At 35.5% G+C, this 22,080-nt stretch overlaps 1 protein-coding gene across 1 annotated transcript in view; it reads left to right on the forward strand.

Moving 5' to 3' along the window:
• Positions 1-22,080, forward strand: part of TARBP1 (TAR (HIV-1) RNA binding protein 1) — a 75,621-nt gene that overhangs the window by 46,190 nt on the left and 7,351 nt on the right. Inside the window, exons 18-25 of the mRNA XM_036756110.1 lie at positions 160-359; positions 553-624; positions 2,331-2,451; positions 7,186-7,296; positions 9,747-9,896; positions 11,308-11,394; positions 14,674-14,870; positions 19,949-20,030. Coding sequence (XP_036612005.1) covers positions 160-359; positions 553-624; positions 2,331-2,451; positions 7,186-7,296; positions 9,747-9,896; positions 11,308-11,394; positions 14,674-14,870; positions 19,949-20,030 — 1,020 coding nt within the window. The remainder of the gene's footprint in view (positions 1-159; positions 360-552; positions 625-2,330; positions 2,452-7,185; positions 7,297-9,746; positions 9,897-11,307; positions 11,395-14,673; positions 14,871-19,948; positions 20,031-22,080) is intronic.

A 22,080-nucleotide genomic window follows, 5' to 3' on the forward strand; every position in this document is an offset into this window, starting at 1 on the left:
TAGGTTTGTTTACAGACTTGGTATTGATTATGTTGCAGCTTCTGTTAAAGAGCTTTAATTACAGGTTGTTCACCTAATAGTTTATAGAGACACTGATTTCTTTGAAAGCAAAAATGCAAGTAAGTTAATTGCTTCTGTTTCATTTCATTTTCATTCCAGATTATATATAAAATAATTGAAATGTCCACAACAAAGACTGGGGTCTTGAATATATTGATAAGTTATTGCTGTCAGTCTTGGATAGTTCCTACTTCAGATGATTTGACTTTGTCCCAAGATCCTTTCTCAAGTGCTAGAGATTATATTGAACTTGTTACTGAAGGCTGCATCTTTGGAACTGTGTTTAGACGAGATCAAAGGTAAAGGCACTTGATTTCATACTATGATATTTACATTAAATACTTAATTGGGTAGATTTATATGTGCCAAATACTTTACATTGCTTTTCTCTGTTCTGAAGCTATTAAAATGAGAAATAAAAACTATGAGATTTGGAATTATTTTGTACTTTAATCTTCTAAAAATATTCTTTTGTCTTTTTTATTTGTCAAGGCTTATACAGGATGTACAAGCCTTCATAGAAAATCTCGGACATGAATGCGCAGCAAATGTTGTCACAGAAAAGTAAGTATGTTTAATATTTTTTCCTTATCTTAACATAAATGGGAAATTGTTTCCTTATTATTATGAAAAGATACATTTGTTAAATGGAATATTTACTAGTTAGAAAAAAAATAAGATCTAATTCAATTAACATTAATTAAGTACTAGTTATGAGTAAGAAACAATGTTGTTTAAGCCAACTTTCAAAAAATACATTTAAATATGCTATTCTTTGAAAATTGTTTTTCTTGATGCTATTACCAACCATGTAAAATTCTATGGACTATAACCCTTGCACTAAAGCCTAGAATGAAAAAAATGACTGACTATAGCAGATTTTTTGGCCCCTTTAGAATATACTAAAATGATTTATTCTTTAGATTTTCTTTGTTATAAAAATTTACAGATGGCATAGCTAACTGATAATACCATATCAAACAAAATGTGTCTGAAACATTTTAAAAGTTTTTGTCTCTGATTAGATCTATCCTGTGAACTCAGCCTTGTGAAAGTTTCAGGATAGTGTTTTCACATTTTATGACTAATTGTTCTCTTAAATTTCTGACACTCACCTTTTTTACATGATTTTTGAAATTTATTTTGTCCCCTAAAAGAGAACAATATTGTATTATTCACTTTCATTTCTGTTTGTGAGAACTCATAATGAATTTCATCATTCTTTACTTTTCATGGTAAAGCTAAAAGTTATAGACAATAAAATATATTATTTTGAAAGATATTCCCAGGTGCATTGTAGAGTATCTGCCATGGAGCTAAATCTATCCACTTTTAAAAAAGAGTTTGTGTTTTAAACAAGAGAGAGCCTGTAGAACAGGGTTCTTAGGGCCCCGACCCTTAAGAAGTCCATGGATAGGTTTCAGGGAGTTCATGAACTTGCATGGGGAAAAAAAATTCCATCTTTATTTTAACAATCTTTAATGGAAATTGAGAATTTCCTTAAATTTTGAAATACAAAAACCAAACCAAAACAGCTTTTTTCTGAGAAGGGGTCTATAGACTTTACCTGACTGCCAAAGTGATCCATGACGCAAAAAATGTTAAGAACTGTTGTGGTAGAACACAACATATGTAAAAATTTCCAGTTAACTTGAAACAATATTCTCATTTATAATAGAATAGAGAGATGTAGAAATTCATTAAATTAACTGCCAATCATTTTTGTTAAGATGGCTTATATTTAGCTCTGTTTCTTGTAGTTTTTCAAATAGAGTGTAAAGGAGTCCCAAGAATATAGGTGCCCTTTGCCAGATGCCTTGTGTTTTTTAATATAGAAAAATACTTACCATTGTGATAATTGATATTTTTTCCAGTTATAACTTGATAAAAGGAGTATTTGCAGTCTTGTACACCATCTTGTACACAGTTACTTGGCTGTGATATCAGATGTGCTTTCCTTATTATGTGAAGGTGATACTACTTGTCCAATATCAATAGAGTATGAATGTTGAATAAGAACAGGTGTCAGGGTGGATTTGTGTTGATCTATTCATACTCTTTGGAGAGTTCTCCCAATTGACAGAAATGTGATCCTTTTTATCTTCAATGTTAAGCAGTAAGGAAAAATTCTTTTCATTAAATATGGGACTTTTAGCTTAATAAAATTTGCTTCACTAGGGTTTTTTAAATACTGTTTTGATAAAATAGTTTCATTTGTTTACTGTACATTCAATATATACTGAATATTATTCAATACATATGTTTTCCAGTACTAACAGAGATGATCATTATGTGAGAGTTTGCGCTATCAAATTCCTTTGTTTGTTGGATGGATCAAATATTTCCCACAAGATGTTTATAGAAGATCTTGCAATCAAGCTACTCGATAAAGTAAAGATTTTATTTTATTTTACCTTTTAGATAACTTAAAAATAATCTTTGTTTTTATTAAAGGACTAAGAATATAATGGTGTGTTAGCCCAGCAGGTTCAGTCAGCAAGTGTATTATTCTTTTCATATAGGCAGAAAGTGCATTGTAGATGTTTAAAAAAAAACCCTCTAAATCCAGAAGAAATTAGCTTTAGTATTTATTTCTAAATATTTAAGTTCAATATTAGTGTAAATACTAAGTTAGGCAAAATTGTTTTACTGAACCTAGTTTTTATATCCAAAAAACAGGCAGCATAAATTTAGAAGTATTGTTATAAGCCCTGGATTGTGGATTTTCAGAAAAATATGTCAGGATTTGCTTTTGTATAAATTCTGATGACAATTTTCCGTTATTAAAATAATCAGTGTAGCTAAGTAGGCAAATTTCTTGTAACTGTATGCTCAGCTCTGGTTGCTTTAGGAGTAAATAAGATCTTATGAAAAAAGAGGTAGTAAAGAAGCAGCAATCTGGCTTCTGTTTCACCCTTTAAATGGTATGTTGGACAGAAATGCATTGGTAGCAGCTTTTGGGTCCTGTGGTTTTGAATTCCCCATTGCTTAAAGAGGTAAATTCTAGTAATGGCTCTGTCCCTGACTTGTTTTGTGAAGAGAAGGTAATTTAACTTTAATATTTTATAATTCTGAAAATATAGGAAATTTGGAATGTTCAAGGATCTAAGCTGGGTTCTCTTTTGGTGGGATTTCAGAAAGGAATAGAATAATAAAGTAATTCAGCTCAATAGGATTAAATTCTTCCTATATGTCAGTCACTGGGCTAGATGTTGAGGATGCATGTGCAAAAATGGAAGGGTCTTTAACCTCAACAAGCTTATATACTACTGGGGGGAGGGGGAGGGGAATGTCAAGTACAAATTAAAAATATATAAAAGGAAAAGCAAAGTAATTTTGAGGTTTGGGGCGGTAAGTGAACTAATGACTGGGGCTTTCAAAAAAGGCATCTTGTATAAGGTAGCATTTGATCTGAACCTTGAAAGGAGTTACCTGAGAGTCATAACAGGTGGAGGTTAGGAGAAACAGCATTCCAGGTATAGGAAACAGTCTGTGTAAAGGCAGGAGTTGAAATATTGCGTATGGGAAAAAATCAGTAGGCCAAGTTGTCTAGATTAGAACATGGCATGAATGGAAAGGGAGTACCTCCCCTGCATCTCATGCATCTGTCATGATTTTTTACTACTTAAATAGTCATTATCATAGTTTACAACTGCCTCCTACTTGGTCTCTTCACCTCAAGTCACATTTAGGCATGAAGTCAGGAAAAATTTCCTCACAGAGTGGTGCCCAAGAGGAACTGGCTACTTTGAGAGGGAGTGGAATGTGTTAAAGCAGAGCCTGGACAGTCACTTGTTGGACAGGTTATAGCGGGCATTTCTAAGTAGCTGCAGAAGTCCCTTTCAGCTCTCAGGTTCTGTGAAGTATCTCTCTACTCCAATCCATCCTCCGCAGAGTTGCCAAAGTTATTCTCCTAAAGTGTAGATCTGATGATACTACTTCACTACAAAGTAAACTACAGTGGCTTCCTTTTAACTCCCAAGATAAAATGGGAATTTCTCTGTTTGCTTTTTAAAGCCTTCACAGTCTGGCTCTAGTTGGTTTTTCCAGCCTTGTTATGTATTACTCTGTTTGCCACATCTTATGGTACAGCTAAACTGACTTTCTTGCTCTTCCTTGCAATCAGCATTCTGTCTTTTGTCTCTTTGCTTTTGCATTGGTCATCCCTGATACCTAGAATGTACTTCTTCACCTCCATCTCAGAGAATCTTTTATTTCCTTCAATACTCAGGCTAAGCATCACCTTCTTCATGAAATTTAACCTGATTCCCCACCTTCTGGTGCCCTTTCTCCAGAAACCACCTTGTATGGTCTTCTCTATTAAGAGCATTTTGTTTTTGTCTTTGTATCTCCAGTGCTAGTGTCTGGCACATGTAGTAGGCACTTAATAAATACTGTTTTATTGATTGAGTAATATGAAATTTGTTTAGAACAATAGGCTAGAATGAGACTGTGAAGGACTTTAAATGTCCAAAGGAACTTGTATTTGATCCTAGAAGCATTAGGGAACCATTAAAACTTCTTGATCAAGGGAATAACATGGTTACAGTTGTTCTAGGATTATCAGTTTGGCAGTCATGTACAGAATGAATTGGAGAAGGGAAATATTGGAAGAAAGGAGGTCAGTTAGTATAAAGGCAATCAGTGAATAGGAAGCTCTTCCCAGCCCATTTGAGTGGGCTTTGGGGGCGGGGCTCTCAGGGTCCTGGGGGGAGTGGCTAGGACTGGAGCCAATGGTAGGCACCTGAGTTCTGGTCCACATAATGACATGAAGCCTGTGGTGGGAGGAGCTTGCTGAACGGTTGGAGCAGAGCTAAGAAGCAGTTGGTGAGAGCAGTTAAGAGCTGAAGGAGAGAGGAAGCAGTCAGCTAGCTGGAACACAGCTTGGAGATTGCGGCGGAAGCTGCGGCGATGGCAGCAGGTGCTACAAAAAGCAGGACTGACCTTTGTGGAGACCAGAGAGTGCTGAGCAGGGGATTGAGGCCACTGGGTGGTCTTCTTGCTGGAAGGCCCTGGCATTGGGGCAGGGCAGGGGAAGCACCAGTATGGCTTGGCTTGCTGCCATAATGTTTTTCTGTGGCCTCCTGGTCACTATCGTGAGATGGGCATACTGGCTTTGGAAGGTTCTTGCCAGGATGTCGAATTGGGAACACTGGTCCGTGGGTCTGCTACTTTTGAATTTCAATAAATGCTTTAACTCCTCTGCCTTCTACTTAGAGAATTCCTTATATCCTGCAATTCTGGACCATTCAGGTATATTCATGGTTATCTCTGAAGTCATGAATTCTGCCTTACTGATATAGTTAGACAGCTCTTCCAGTAGCCTAGGCAAGAGGTGTTAGGGGACTGAAGTAGCGTAGTAGCCATGTGGATAGAGAGGAAAAGATGATACAGAGGTAGAATTAATAGTACTTAGCATCTGATTGAATAGAGGAGTGAGGGAGAGGGAAGAATTGAGGATGATTTCAAGGTTACTACCCTGGGTGACTCTAAAGATTGTAGAACCTTAGCAAATATAGTGAAGTTACAGTGTATAATCCACATGGTCAGAAATGCAGTATTGTACATTTGGGCTTCAGTTTTCATAAAATAAATTAAAAAGCAAAACAGAACACGGAGAGCAACAAATTAAAGAATTTTTTTTTGATAGCCATTGTCTTGATAGGCAAATTTGAGTGAAATAGTGGAGAAAGAGATTGATATTAAAACAGTAAGCTGTGTGTCCCTCTGTTCCTCCTTCTGGTTCTCAAGTAAGAAGTACACGGTTCTTTATAATGTTTTAAACTTGTGGAGGAGGATAGCTAACTCCCCAGAACTATTGTGCACATTTCTTCTGAAAACACAAGGAAACACCCTTCAATGCCTGTGTATAGAGCACCTTGTGGTGAGGTATAAAATATGGTTTTTTCTCTCAAAGAATTTTCTGTTAAATTTGGTCAGTCAACAAACAAGCATTTAAGTACTCATTTATGTGCCGAGCAGCTTAGACAGTTGGCAAAATTGATTGAGTGCTGGGCCTGCAGTCAGGAAGACCTGAGTTCAAATCCAGTCATTTACTAGCTATGAGACTGTGGCAAGTCACTCAACCCTGTGTGCCTCAGTTCCTCATCTATAAAATGAGCTGGAGAAGGAAATGGCAAACCACTCCAGTATCTCTGCAAAGAAAACCCCAAATGGGGTCATGAAGAATTGGATACGACTGAAAAATGACAGAACAACATCACTATCCTAAGCCCTGGGATACAAAGAAAGGCATCACATGCCCTGCCCTCAAGGAACTCACTTTCTACTAGAGGAGACAACATGTAAATAACCATGCACAAGTTTTGAGTTCAGACCAGTCTGGTCTCTTGCCTTCCCTATATGTATCCTCTTTCCTTGTGCCCCTTCCATGCACATCCTTCTTCCTTTGTACCTCATTTTAAAAAAAGTTTTAGTATTTTTTTGAAATTTTTATACCTCCACAAATTTTCCCTCGTGGTTTTTTTTTTTTCCTCTACCATTTCTTCCCCCTCAGCACACCTTAGATAACTCATGCCTTGAGGTAGGGTTGGTAGAGTTAAAAAAAAAAAATTAACTAGACTGAAGAGGTAGTTGGGAATTTGCCACAAATTAGCTTTGTAATCTTGAGGAATTTTTTTTTAAAACTTTTCAGAGTTTGTTTTTCATCTGTAAAATGAAGTTTTGTTAAATATTCCCTAAAGTTTCTTCATTGTGTTTGTTCCTTTTCCTTGAATCATTGAAGTAAGCCATATTTAATGTCATTCATTTCATTTAACAAATAAACTTTCATCCTTTTTCTGAATTTTAGAAACAAGTTGAACTTCTGTGTTTATGTGTTTAGAAAATGAAAAAAAAAGTCCTGCATTTACTTACTTTTTTTCTTTTCTTTCTTTTTTTTGGCTCTCATTTATGAGATTCTTCCTTTTCCCCCTTTCCTTTCTGGGGTAGTTGCACATGAATTTATTTTCCAAATGTAGTGGTAGGCTGATGGGTTTAGGGTTAAATTGTTACCAATTTATGGTCTAGAAAATTGCATTTGTAACTTGTTTTAGTTCTGATCACAAACCATATAAGTGCTTTCTAAACTTTGTGCTATAACATGAAAATTGAATTTCTTTTCAGGATGAACTGGTATCCAGGTCTAGAACACGCTATTATGTGAATTCTTTGCAGCACAGAGTAAAAAATAGAGTATGGCAGACTCTACTTGTACTCTTCCCCAAATTTGACCAGGTATAACTTTCATCATATACACATAATTAAAAATAATTTATCTTTTTAATTAAGAGATTGTTCTGTTTTAAAAATGCTTGATACTTTTAAATGAGATTAGGCTGAGGAATACATACCTATATCAAGCTTCATAATTAAAATTAAGTAGAAGATGCATTTTATGAAGAAAGGTACTGGCCTAATTACTTCTTTACTAGGATAATAAGTTTCATAGAAATAAGTCGATAAATGGACTAAATAGCATAATCAGTACCCCTTTAATACTTTATTATCTGGTGATAACTTTCACTAAAATACAAATGTGAGCACAGAGGAAAATAACAAACAAGTGTATTGGAAACTGTGGATTAGGTTTGAAACACCAAGAAAGGAAAAAGCTACATCTAACCTGCTTGGATACTTTCTTTACTAAGAGTATTGGAAGACATGGGACTTGTAGAGATGGCAAGTACTGAATTACATTACCCTACACCCTGCCCCTCTAGTAATATTTCTTAGCAGGCAGGAAATCCAGTTACTGATAATGGGAGTCATTTCAAAATCAGTTGTCTTTGCCTATTAACTATCTTTTTTTGGAGGGGGGAAGGCAGGGCAGTTGGGGTTAAGTGACTTGCCCAAGGTCACACAGCTAGTAAATGTGTCAAGTGTCTGAGGCAGGATTTGAGCTCAGGTCCTCCTGACTTCAGGGCTGGTGCTCTGCTCATCGCGCTGCCTGGCTGCCCCATGCCTATTAACTCTTGTATTTAGAGCAAAGGTAAAACACAACTTCAGATTAGATGAAAGAATAAAGATGAGAAGATATCGAACAATTCCAACAAGTTTACGCTGACATTTTCAAAACACTTGTCATTGATGGGGGGGGGGTGGAGAAAAATGGAAAAAGGCATTAGTAATGTCCTTAATTATCATTCTTTCCTGTAAAAATGTAGCTGATATAAAGCAGTCACCACGGTACGGACAACAAAAGAACCTAGGAACCACTCAAGCCAGTGTAGACTCCATCTCCTTGCCGAGCAGAAGTAATGATAGTTTAGGATACAGGCTAACTTGTAAAACGCTAAGAAGGAGGGTGGCAGAATATTAGGGATAGTATTTTTGCCTCATAAAACTAGAAAGCTGTCAAAGCAAAAATATCTATAGGAGGTTTGGCACGAGATCTAGCTCAGTCACACTGTTTCAGGAACATCGTCTGGAGCACACAGATAGAAAGCGTGCCCACACAGACACACACACACACACACACGCATGCACGCACATGAACCCCAGGTCCCTCCCCGAAAATCAAAAAGCAGAAAATTGTTCTGGTAGGTTTGCAGCATGGCAGTGCTCTGTGGTACAGCAAAAAAGAACTGAAGGACAAAAAACTGAAGAACAAAGAGGACTGGGGCAGGATGCCAGTGTGTGTGGCATATCACTTAGACTAAGGGAAAGCTCCCAGCATTCATCTGGGGCCATCTCTGTCCCCCCCCAGAAGTTACTTGGAGCAGAGACCAAGGCCATTGAACCATAAATTACCCAGTAGGGGAGGATGCTGAGACACATTTAAGGTCTATCCTTTGGGGTAACAGTCATCAAAGAAGAAGAGTCAGAAAGTTAGAAATGAGGAAAAAATATAGAAATTACCAAGGACTCTGAAATAAGCAGATGAACCAAAAGGGAAGATGAGAATATGGCCTCCAGATCAGTTAAAAGAGTCTCAACTTCTTTGACTAAATATTGCAAATCAGAGGACAGTGAATCAATACCTGATGAGGCAAGGAACCCTGTGGATTACCCAGAGAACATGAAACTATATTGTCCCCAAATGCTATAAAAAAGAAATAGGAATTGTGAAAGCAGAATTTGTGGCCTGCACAACAGAAATAATTGACAGAATAGAAATAAACTTGAATGCACAGCAGAAAACTAAAGAAATGAGAGAACTGACTGGGAATACAAATACACAGAAGTGAAGGATGATCTAGGAACAGAGAAGCAAAAAAACCCGATAACCTTAAAACAAAGATTGCAAAGGGATGAACAAACACAAGACACACTCTTAGATATCAAGTTGCTATTTAGTTGAGAGTGTTATAAATCGCCTTGTGGACTTGATTACTTTGCAAAAGTCAGCTCTTAGTGTGTAGTTGATTTAAATCATTCAGTAACTCCTAAAATTATTGATATAGTAGCTAAGGTACTAAGGCAGCTATATAAAATCTTGAACCAAAACAATAAAAAAATTACATAATTATGGTACTTAAGATTGATGGTGACTATTAGGGTTATTGAGTTTCCTTATCCAGCGTTTAGTTTTGTTTGCTAAATATTTTAGAAAAATTCATGAAAAGAAAATTAAGGTGCTTTTGGGTTTTTTGTCCTTTATTTTTTGCTTAAATGTTTAATGTGCAAGAAATGAATTTTCCTCAGGGGAATAACTGATTTTGTGATTTTTTTTCTTTTTTACTTAGAACTTCTTGGATCAGATTATTGGCAAGATTTTTGAAGCAGGATTCGTTAATAACCAAGCATCCATAAAATATTTAATAGAATGGATTATTATATTGATTCTTAATAAATTTCCTCAGTTTCTTGTGAAGTTCTGGAATTGTTTTTGTTATGTAAGTAAATAACAGTTTTCATGTTTTGTTTAGAAAAGAGTTTCACGCACTTAGTGGCCCCATGTTTTATATTCCATAGCAAAACATTTGATGAACTCAGCTTTGAATCTGATGTACTACTTTATTAATAAGTAAATGGAAGGCGTGAAAAAGAGAATAGTAATAGAGTTAGCCTACTGTGTTACCGTTTAGTCTTGGTCTTACTAGTTAATATTTACAAAACAAAAAATTGAAACAGCTTTTGTAAATAGTAATTAGCAATCAGAATGGATTAGGTACTTTACGCCTATATCTACATCTATATACCTACACAGACATATATAATTTATACACATACGTATATCAGATAAGCCCGCTGATTTGTTATTGTGACATACTTAAGTCGTTGAAGGCATTTATGTAGAGATTAGAGAGGCAGTGTCCCAGCCATCTTTAGAGTCATGAAACCTGGGTCCAAGTCCTGCCTCTGACATGTGCTAGTGATAGGACCATGGACAAATCCTGTAATTTCACAGTGCCTTTATAGCAACTTTCTATGTCTCAAAGTTGTAGACTTTCTAATTTGCACTGTTGTAGTTAGTTTCTACATTGGGAGTTCCTTATACTCATGAATTCATAGAGCTAGACTACCCCAAATACACAGATTAGTTCTAGAATTTATGATTGAAGAATTCTTAGGAAAGCAGTGAAAAATATACCTAAAATATCTGTCTTGTGCTTGTAATGAACGTTTTTGTGTTGATTCCCTTATGCCCTCCAGTCTATGACTCCATAATGCAGCAACTTTCTAATCTAATCTATAACCTGTCTATAGGCATCCCCTTCCAATATATTCTACATACCACCACTATTGCCGCCCTCATCTTTATATTTCTTTATTGCCCCCAAACCTATAATAACCACTCCCTCCACTGTGCCCCATAAAGGTCATATGGCATAGCAGAGCAAACAAGTTCCTCTGTAGTCTCGGTGATAGAGAACTCTACATCTTTGCCTTCCTTCCTCCCCTACTGGAATCTTCTGCTGCTTTTCTACATTTGGTCTTTAATTCCTTGTGCTCCCTTCTTCCAGTATAGAAATCTCTGCCCCTTTGCCTTCAAGCCAAACCCTACCTTTGTTTCATTGTCTGATTTAAGTTAATTTTCCTTTGTGAAACTTTCTCAGACCATTCACAGTGACTTACCATTCTCTTCTTGACCACTTATTTGACAGCATTCCTTCATATACTATTTATATTTTAGCTCTCGTATTAATATTTCTATTTTTTATGATTTTATAACCTTGTTTCTCTAGCTAGAATGTGAACTTTTTAAGATTTGGGATCGTGTCATATGCCTATTTGTAACCTTCACAGTACCCGTAACTGAATAAATACCTGCTCAATGCTAATTGATTGATTCTTTTTCGCTAGGGTGAAGAAAAACTCAAAATGAGCATTTGTACATTTTTATCAGTTTTGTCACATTTGGATATCATTATTCAGAATATATCTGAGATGGTAAGTTTAAAATGTTTAAGGTAAAAAAATAGACATTTAACATGTAGATCATCAGTTTTTAAACATTTGTAGTAATTTCCTTGAAGCATAGAACACTTGGTATTCTCTCAATTTAATCACCTTCCATACTACAAAATAAAATTATAGCTATCCCCCTTTTCAAGAAAAAGTTAGATAAAAATATGAATTTGTAGATAAAGTAAATTACTTGCAGATTAAAATGTTTTTTAAATTTTGTTTTTATTTTCAGTCCAAATTCTCCCTTTTATCCTTCTCCCACCTATTGAGAAGGCAGGAAATGTGATGCAAAATATATTTACACATTAGCCATGTTCCAAAAAAAAAATGAATAAAAGCTAGAAAATTAAAGAAAGGAGAAAAAAAATATACTTCATTATGCATCTTGAGTCCATCAGTTCTCCCTCTGGAGGTGGTAGCATGTTTCATCCTAAGTTTTTTTGGAGTTATGGAGTTACATTGATCAGAGTTACTAAGTCTTTCATAGTTATTTTCTTTTTAATATTGCTGTTACTGTGTATATTGTTCACCTGGTTCTTCTTATTTTTCTTTGCAAACCATCCTCCTTGTCATTTCTTATAGCACAATAGTATTGTCTCACATTCACATATCACAACTTGTTCTGCCGTTATCCAGCTGATGAGCATCCTTTCAGTTTCTAAATCTTTCCCATAACAAAAAGAGCTGCTATAAATATTTTTGTACATATGAGTCCTTTTCATTTTTCTTTGATCTCTTTGGGATACAGACCCAGTAGCTGTATTGATTGGTCAAATGGTATGCACAGTTTTATAGCCCTTTGGGCATAGCTCTAGAATGCTTGGATCAGTTCACAACTCTACTAACAGTATACCTGTTTTCCAATATCACCTTTAGTATTTGTCATTTTCCTTTTCTGTCATGTTAGCCATTCTAATGAGTATGAAGTAGGACAGAAGTGGTACCTCAGAGTTGTTTTAATTTGCATTTCTCTAATTATTAGTGATTTAGAGAATTTTTTTCATGTAACTGTTGATAGCTTTGAATTCTTCTTCTGAAAACTGCCTCTTTATATTCTTTGGCCATTTGTCAATTGAGGAGTGGCTCTTATTTTTATTAATTTGGCTCAGTTCTCTGCATAGTTGAGAAATGAGACCTTTATCAGAGACACTTGCTATAAAGTCGCCCCCCCCCCCCCAGTTTTCTGCTTTTCTTCTTATTTTGCTTGCATTGGTTTTGTTTGTGCAAATTTTAAAAAAAATTTTATGTAATCAAAATTATATTTTTCACATCTTGTGAACCTCTCTTTTCTCTTGTTTATTCATGAACCCTCCCCCATCCATAGATCTGACAGTTTCTTCCATGTTCCCCTAATTTGCTTAGTAACAGGATGAAGACAGGGTTTTAAGATGTTTATTTTGGTAGGAAAGATTGGAGACAGGGAGATTACCTGTAAGCCAGTTGCAGTAATTGAGGCACAAAACATGAAAATCTGGACTAGTGGCGTCAGGAACATTGAGGATATAATGAATTTGAGAGTGGAAGAAAGGGAGAGAGAGTACTGACTCTGGGGCCAGAGGACTTAGATTCCAATCCTGACTGTTTTTTCTTTTGTCTGTTAGGTAGGTCACTTAACTCCTTGGGCTTTCATGGCCTCATCTATGAAGACTGATGTAAATCTGGAAGGGCTGGAGACCCATCTAATCTAACCCCTTTATATTACATATGAGTAACAAAGGCCCAGGGAGGCTGTGAGCTAGGTGATTATCAGGCAAGATTTGAACATAACTCATTGTGGCTCCAAAGCAAGTGCTCTTAGATCTTGTTATCCTCTCTCATTTTCCAAATGATGAAAGTGAAACCCCAAATGTGAATTGACTTGCTCACAGACATCTAGATAATGCATAGCAGATTAAAGATATGAATTTCATTCCTTTGATTCCAAGTCTAAGTCTTCTTCCCATTAGAAATCAAATATCCCTCTTTCTCATGAAAGCCCTTCAAGTATTTGAAAGATGGTTTTTAGGGTCTTTTGTGTCTTTATCCTAAATATCTTCATTTAATATAGAATCTTAGGATAGTGTCTTGGGATCAAAAGAAGGCAAAAATAGGCAGTATTTTAGAAAGTATACTTTGATACTCTCAGTTGTAGAAGCATTTTCTTTTTTTGCGAACAAAGAGGGAAATTTGCTTAGAACAGCAATAATTATTTTCTTTTCTAAAATGTTTCATACATGCCTGCTAAAACCAACCAAATATTTTGGCCCCCAAATAAAAAAAGTTTTTTTTCTTAATTGCGGAAATTGAAAGCATTGTTATTGTCATTTGGAAGGAATGTGGGCAGAATTTCTCATTCTGTTATTTAAAAATTAAGGAGCTGTTACTGTAGTAGACAGAGTTTTGTTGTTATTCTTTACAATAAATGGCTTCAATTACTACCAGCCAGTATAAGAACAACTCCCAGATCCACGCTCTAGCCACGTTATTAACTTAAGATGAATGCCAGAAATTGAGCTGAGTATCTTTTTCCCCTTTTAGTCTTTGGCTTCTGTCTTTCACAGTTCGTCGTATTGATTCACTATAATAAATCTCAATTTTGCCAATTTCTTTTTATTCCCATTGCGCCATTCCAAACGTCATTTATGTTGTTTGTGCCTTGACCATTACATCATTCCTTTTGCTGCCTACCTGGACTATGTCTAGCAGATACTACCTCCAAACTTAGACCATACCCTTAAGAAATGGTCTTCTTCCTCTAAAGTCAGTTTGGTCCATCAGCAAACAGGAAATAATCAACAGAGGGGGAGCACTAGAATTTAGTCCAAAATAACCTAAGTATTAAAGTGAGTTTTTTTAAAAGCGTTAAATAACCATGGAGTTGAGAGAACATTTTTTTTCTCTCAAGATGCAAATGGAAAAACACCTAATCTAAAAAGATGTGGTTGCATAGGTTTGTTAATTTTCCTGAGTCCTAATACAAAGTATATTATGATGATGATTGCTACTTGTATGTACCTAACTCCTTATTCACTATAGGCTTTTGAGGTGGGTGCTATGAGTGTTATTATTCCCACTTTATTGATAAGGAAACCGAAGCACAGAGCAGTTAAATGACTTGACTTTCATTTAGCCACTAAACACCAAACTGAGATCTTCTTATTCCAAGTCCTGTTCTCTTTTACTAATATGGACTCTCCATCATTTTTTAACCTGTTTTACTCAGCTGGTAACAGATAATGATTCGTGTCTAAATTTGAAGATTCTCTTTGTCTTTTCTTCTAGAAACCGGTTCTAAAACAAGCTCTAACTGTCGTACTCCAGTGGTGTTTCAACCATAATTTTAGTGTTCGATTGTATGCTTTGTTAGCTCTTAAGAAAATCTGGGCTATGTGCAAAACTTTGCACATAGAGGAGTTTGATGCTTTGACTGCTGTTATAGAATCCAGCCTTCATCAAGTGGAAAACATGCATGGAGCAGGGTATGTAAAATGTTATAATTTATGCTTTGTTTCTGTTCTGGTTAGGCTTTAAAATGATATTAGTCCTTTAATATTTTTGCTAGATTGTATAGGTGTTTGGTTTTCCTTTATTTGAATGTTGTATTGGATGGACTGTGGAGATACTAAAGCCACTTAGTAAATTCTTATCTGTCCAGTTTTATGGTAATTTTATTTACATTGAGCCTGATTTTTAACTTTTGTAATTTTATACTTCCAAACCTTTTATTCTTTGTATCATTTTTATGTATTTTCAGAAAGAATTACTGTGAGATTTATACAAAGGTAATAACCAATTTCAGATTTTTGTACAAAGTACCATTATGTAGGTCTGGAACAAACGGATCTATAGGCAGTTTATTTTGGTTGTATGTGTTAGACTTTCAATAGATTATAAGGTTATTTAGGGTGCTGCTAAAAACTTGTTGATTGGTTATAGAAATAGTAAGAATTCTAGCAAATAATAAGAATCCTAGCAAATACTTATCAGATCATCGGATTTAGAGATAAATAGGGGATCTTGGAAATCATTGAATCTGACCAACTCATTTTGCAGATGAGGAAACTGAGACTCATAGGTGAAGCAGCTTGCCCAAAGTCACCCTATTAATAACTGGCTGAGTGAGAATTCAGACCTAAACCTTCTGACTCCAGTTTTAGTCCTACTTTTACTGTGCTTGTTTTTCTCTCTACATCAGTGGAGTGATTAGGCTTCCTAAGTCTCCATTTATAATTAACTTGAGAATTCTGAAAGGTGTATTAATTTCCAGAGGCCTGGGAAATGAATGTAGCTCATTATTAAAAGTGCCGATCATTTATAGTTAAGGCATTAAAAGAAACAGTGAATAGAGACCTAGTCTTGTAGCCAAGATGATCACATATCTGGTGTCTGACTATTAGCAACAACCCCTAAGTCCTACAAACAGCTAAGACTAAATTACAGAAAGGGTCTGATCTGCATTTGTGAAGGAAAGTTTTTCATCTAGATTTCCCTACGCCAATGAAATCATAGGTTCCGGAAAAAAAAAATTGTGTGTGTGTGTGTGTGTGTGACATGTATATATCTCATCAACAAGAAAAACAATAATTTACATTTATGTAGTGCTTTTACATAAGAACTGGAAGCAATATATTTTATTAGCACTTGAAACATAGCTGATAGGAAATTTGAAATTATTATGTCAGTTATGTGAACTAGTGTTGTATTAGTATTTACAGTTTTAATCATCAGAAAGGAAAGTATTTCAGGCAGTCAGTCAAGAAACATTTATTAAGTGTCTACTATGTGCCAGGCACTATGCTAAGTGTAAGGGATACAAAGAAAAGCAAAAGACAATTCATTTTCTCCAGGACCTTACCATATAATAGGGGAGACAGCAAAGACCAAATATGTACAAATAAGCTATTTACAGGACAAACATGAAATAATTGAGAGAGAATGCACTAAAATTAAGAGGGGTTGGGAGAGGCTTCCTGTAGAAGATGGGACATTCGTTGGGACTTAAAAGAAGCCAGGGAAGGCAGTAGGGAGGTGAGGAGGGACATGATTCTAGGTGTGAGTAACATCCAGAGAAAGTGCTCAGGGCTGAGAAATGGAGTCTTTGTAAGAACACTAAGCAGGCTGGTGTTACTATATTGAAGAGTACATGAGGGGCAGGGTTCCCTTCAATAAGGTATGAAAGACTGGAGGGATTGGGGAAGAGGTACAGGTTTTGAGGTGCTTTGAACACCAAAACAGGATTTATAATTGATCCTGGCGGTGATAGGGAGCCACTGAAATGTATAGCTTTCATAGCTGAATGGAGGATGGACTTGAGTGGAGAGAGACTTGTGACAGGCAGATCAACCAGGATGCTATTCCTCTAGTCCAGCTGTGAGGTGGTTGGGCACTGCATGAGGGGTGATAACAGTGTCAGAGTAGAGAAGGCAGTGTATGCAGGACATGTTAAGAAGGTAAAATCAACAGGCCTACAGGTCTTGGCAATGGAGGTGAGAGGAAGGAGTCAATGATGACAGGTTGTAAGCCTGAATGACTGGGAGGCTGGTGGAATCTTCAGTAGTAATAGGGAAGTTAGAAAGTTAGAAGTCAGAAAAGGGTAACGTTTGTGAAGGTAATGATGAATTCAGCATGGGCTGTGTTAAGTTTAAGAGGTCTATATTTAAGACTCCATTTTGAGATGTCTCATAGGTGTTGGAGATGTGAGACAGTACGTCTGCAGAGATGTTAGAGTTGCCTAAGTAGATTTGAGAAACCATCTGCTTATAGAAGATAATTGAATTTAATAGGAGATCTGATGAGATCACTAAGTGAAGTAGTTTGGAAGGAGTAGAGAAGAGATTAAGGCCCAGGACAGAGCCCTGTGGGACACCCAACAGCCAAGATTAGCGGGTGTGGCTTGAATGAGGATTCTGCAAAGGAGACTGAGAAAAAGCAGTCCAGTAAGTCACAGAATAGGAGCTAGTAGTGTCATGAAAACCTAGTAAGAAGAGGCTATCAAGGAGAAAAGTTTGACAGCGTTGTGAAAAGCTACAGAAAAGACAAGGATGAAGAGTGAGGAAAGGCCATTAATTGGTTTTGACAATTAAGAGATTGTTAGTAATTTTGAAGAGATCAGTTTTAGTTGAATAAAGTTGGAGGACAGACTTCAGAGGAGAGTTAAGAAGAATGAGAGGAAAGGAAGTGGAGGCACCTTTTGTAGGCAGCTTTCTTAGGGAGTTTAGCCACAAAAGGGAGAAGAGAGCAGGGGACAATAGCCATTAGCTGTTGGGAAGGATGGACTTAGGGATTTTTGAGGATGAGGAAGACATGGGCATATTTATAGGCACTAGGAAAACATCTAGTAGACAGATTGAAAATAATCGAGAGGGGCCAGTCTGCTGGAGATGATGGTATGGAATGGGGTCACTTGTGCGTGTAGAAAGGCTGACCTTGGCAAGGAGAAGGGCCAATTGTTCACATGAGAAAGGGGTGGAGAGAGGGCGGAAAGCATCTGGGTGATAACCTGATATAAGGAAGAGGGGAGAAGATCTTTCTTCTTTTAAAAGGAGTATCTTTCTCGTCTATCCAGAAACAAAAAAGTGCACAGCCTCAATTTTTGAGTTAAATATGAAGCAAGCTTTTCAGCTGAGAGTCAGGGAAGGGGAGGGCTCTGGGAGGTTTGTGAAAGGATGGAAAGATCTGGAAGAGCTCTTGTGATGGGTAGAATACTAAGTTAATTAAAGAAGTATAAAAGGATTTCCTTGCTGCCTTGAGGACCTAATTGAAGTTAAGTAACATAAATTTGTAGTGCACTCCTTCAGCATCACTTAAACTTTCTCCAGCTTCCCTCAACAGCATGTGTGTAGAAGCAAATGCAGAAGGTGATGAGAATGATTCAAGGAATAAGTCAGTGCCTGGTACTGGTACATTGGTTCATTGTACTTGGACCATATTATCTTAGCGTTTTACAGAAATGCTAAATAAGTGATTTGCTTGAGATCCCCCAACAAGGAAATCGAAGAACTAGAACATGGTCTCTTGCAAATAAGGCTTCGTTGTATTTCAGCATTTTTTATTTTATTGTGTAGTCCATATTTAGAACTCAAAAGGAACAAATAAATATTTGCTCCATAAAATTACATTTTTTTTGTAATAAGAAACTTATGGTGGACAATTAGTCATCTTTATATACAAATGACAGTATAAATGTCTAAGATTCTTGGTTTTCCAACTACGATTAACTAAGCCAAGCTCTGATAAAGGAGGATTTTTGCTATTTCTTGGGTGTTTTTTAAAAATATGCAATTATATTAGTTATTTGGTTTCGTACTATCTGGTATAGTGCAAAGAAGAGCACTGATTTGGAGTTAGAGGATGCAGGTATAAAACCTGGTTCTGCCACTTAGAGTAAGTAGCATTACTTGCATGGCTTTGCAAAGTCACTTCACTACTTGATCATTTTTCTCATTTGTAAAATGAGAATTTGCCCTAAAGTGACCCCCTAAATCCTTTCCAGCTTGAAAATCTGTGATCCATTTTCTTTGTCCCACTTCCATTTAGAATGTATTTTGTGAAAACTGGTGAGCTTATTTTCACATGTCGATTTACATAAACTTAATATAATAAGGTCAATTAGATCTGAGAACAAGTAGATTAAGATAAAAGATGACTTGTAAAAATTATCTGTTCTGAAATTTCCAGTTTTTTCTTTCTCTTTGGTGGTCGTGATAGCGGTTAAAGCTAAGCAGGAGCATTTGAGGTAACTGGGCCTTTCCATATTGAATCACAGAAAAAAAAGTGTAGCGTTAGTGATATAACAGAGTTTGTAATTCTGTATTTATTTTCCTGTTTTCAAGAATATTAGACATATTCGAATTACAGTCATTTTACTAATATAGCCATTTAATTGATCATGAAGCTTATGCTAAGTTTCTGGATGTGTCTTGACTTCTCAAAACTGCCATTTTTTCTCACATTGTTGATTTTAAGAAACAAGGTTTTAACAAACATAACTTGACAGTTATCTGTAATGATTGTTCATTTGTTCTCTTCAAATATGTGATATTGAGTGCCCAAGTGAAATATTTCAGTTTATTATCGAAAAAATTTTCAGTTTATCGCTCCAGATATGTCAGCTGGATTTGGTCCTCACTGTTCTTTTAAAATGATCTCTTGCCTATTCTTGTGAAATTGTTTCTTGTAGTAGTAGTTTTTTCACCCTTTTTTGATTCTTATTATTTTATTTGGAGATAGGTCTAAGGATTGTTGGAGAGTCTTAGATTTTGCTAGATTCTTTTGTTAGCCTAACTGCTGACTCATTTATGACCTTGAAAATGGCATTTCATTTTCTTGGTCTTATTTCCTTTCCAGGGGTGTTGTATGATTGAATAAAATGTATTTAAAGGGTTTTCAATTGTCTTGGAGAAATATGCTATATGACTAAATTTAGAATGACAAAGTTTCAGTTTCCTTTTAAAATATGTAGTAGCTATTTAAGGTATCTAATTGATTTTTTCTCCCTCCTAGAGTTGTTCAACTTAACTCTTACAATATCATGTATATATATTTTTTAAATTCTCAGGAATGCCAAAAAAAATTGGCAAAGAATTCAAGAGCATTTCTTTTTTGCAACATTTCATCCACTTAAGGATTATAGCCTGGAGGTAAGCATAGAATAGCATTTGAAATTTTATTTGCTGTGCCCTTAACATTAACATTTTCTGCTTTTGTTGTCATAATTATTGAGGGGAGATAATTAAGGTTAATTTTTCCCCCCGTTTACAAGCATCATGTTAGATTTTAAAGTTCTGTTAACTTTATTTCTTGTCATTTTGTAGATGACTTGCTTGCACTTCACTCTTGAGTAGTGCAAATTGGCTAGTCATTTTCAATTTCTGTTTCTTAGGCAGTGTCTGGCTTGTAAATACTGGAAGGGAATATTTAACTCTAAACAGAAATCTGTTCTGACATTAAAAGGAAATGAGTGAAAACATTTGTGCAGGTGAGATTTTGTTGTAATAAAGCCCATTATGATGAAAGAACATAGAGTTCAGTCCTTTTTTAAAACTATGCTTCTGTTTCTGGTTGGCTGAAATTCTAGAGCAAAAGTTCTATATAGCAAATTACTTAGTAGTAGTGGAATTTTGTTTATATTAGTTTAAAAACAGGAAACAACCCCCCCCCCCCATTGTTCTTGAAAGCAGACAAATTACAACACAGTACAAAACACCAGAAAATGATATAAACTATATGGCTTTTCTGATTTTAAAAACTCTTACTTGTAATATTCTAGTTTTGAATTTTAAACCTTTCACTTTTGTGTTTTCCTTTAAATAGTTCAAAAGTACCTATAACCTTAAGTATCTTAACATGCTGCTTATTTAATTAAGTTTGTAAATTTACATTATTTATTGTTGGCCCGTATTTTTAAATTCACCAGTATGTGCTATGGTATGTACTTTGGATTTTAATTATTGGAAATGTTGGCACAATTTTAGTTCTGTTATTAAAAATAGGAAGCATTTATTAAAAAAAACCCAACATTCTCTCTCTATGTTCTTTCAAGTCTGCAATGCTTTGACATATTTCTGAAGTATTCACATCATCACTATGTACTAACTATCTTTTGTCAACATTCTTGTGGCCTGGCTGGATGAACTCCCACATTTGTCTTTCTTTGACCCCTTTCTCTTACAGTCTCATGGTTTTTTCCCTCTCCTTTCCATTCCTCACATAAATTCTGTGAGTTAAATGTCTATATAATGAATACTATTAAGTGTCAAGGTATAAAAATGATTTTCTTCCTCCCCCCACCCTGTGCCAAAAAAAAGAGGAAGGATGTAATGGATGGGAAAATGAAGTATAAGTAAACTAGCTTTTTATTAAATGTTTTCTATATTTGTATGTGTGTTAGGACATTTTAAATCTAAGCCTTCTGAGGGCAGGGATTGTTTTAATATATCTGAGTTAGTGCTTAATATTTTGGGTGCTTAATAAATGGTAAATAACAATAATAATAATTATGCCAACTACAACTTCCACAAGTTCAGTGCCATGTGAAAACCTGTGATGGCTTAAATGTTTGAATTTTACTTTTATACTTTTAATGTGAATTGTATTTGCTAAGTGGTAATAGTTACTAAGAAGATTTTTTTTTTTTACTGTTAGGTTTTGTTTTTCCCCCCTATGGTAGATAGATACCAAAAGAACTACTATTAGTTTTCAATAATTCAGAAATTTATTCTTTATGTATTATCCATGGCCTTTCTTCTACTTCTCATTTTGCCATTTCATGGCTTTACTTAGACCTCTTTCAGAAGAGGAAGAGGAGGGGAAACACATTTTTTGTATTATTCATTGTGGTAAAAGATTTGGTGAAGAAAGAGCTTGGAACTAACAGCTTAACTGAAGCTTTTATATTTGTTACATTAGGAACTTTTAGAAATGAAAAAAGAAGTTGAAGATATGGTCTCTATCCTCAAGTAATTTATGATGTACTTACAGAGCACAAGACATACATACAGAACACAGAGAATAAATAAGGCTAAAACAGTATGCTGTGTGTGTGTGTGTGTGTGTGTGTGTTTGTGTGTATGTTTATAGTATGCTTATAGTCTGGCATACTACATAGTTAATAGAAAGTCATAGAGCTGTTTATTATGCCTTCCATTTGTTTGCTTAAGGAAAGAAATTAAAATTTGTGAACAATTGTTT

Source organism: Trichosurus vulpecula, chromosome 4 (genome assembly GCF_011100635.1).
Source record: "Trichosurus vulpecula isolate mTriVul1 chromosome 4, mTriVul1.pri, whole genome shotgun sequence".
Lineage (NCBI taxonomy): Eukaryota > Metazoa > Chordata > Mammalia > Diprotodontia > Phalangeridae > Trichosurus > Trichosurus vulpecula.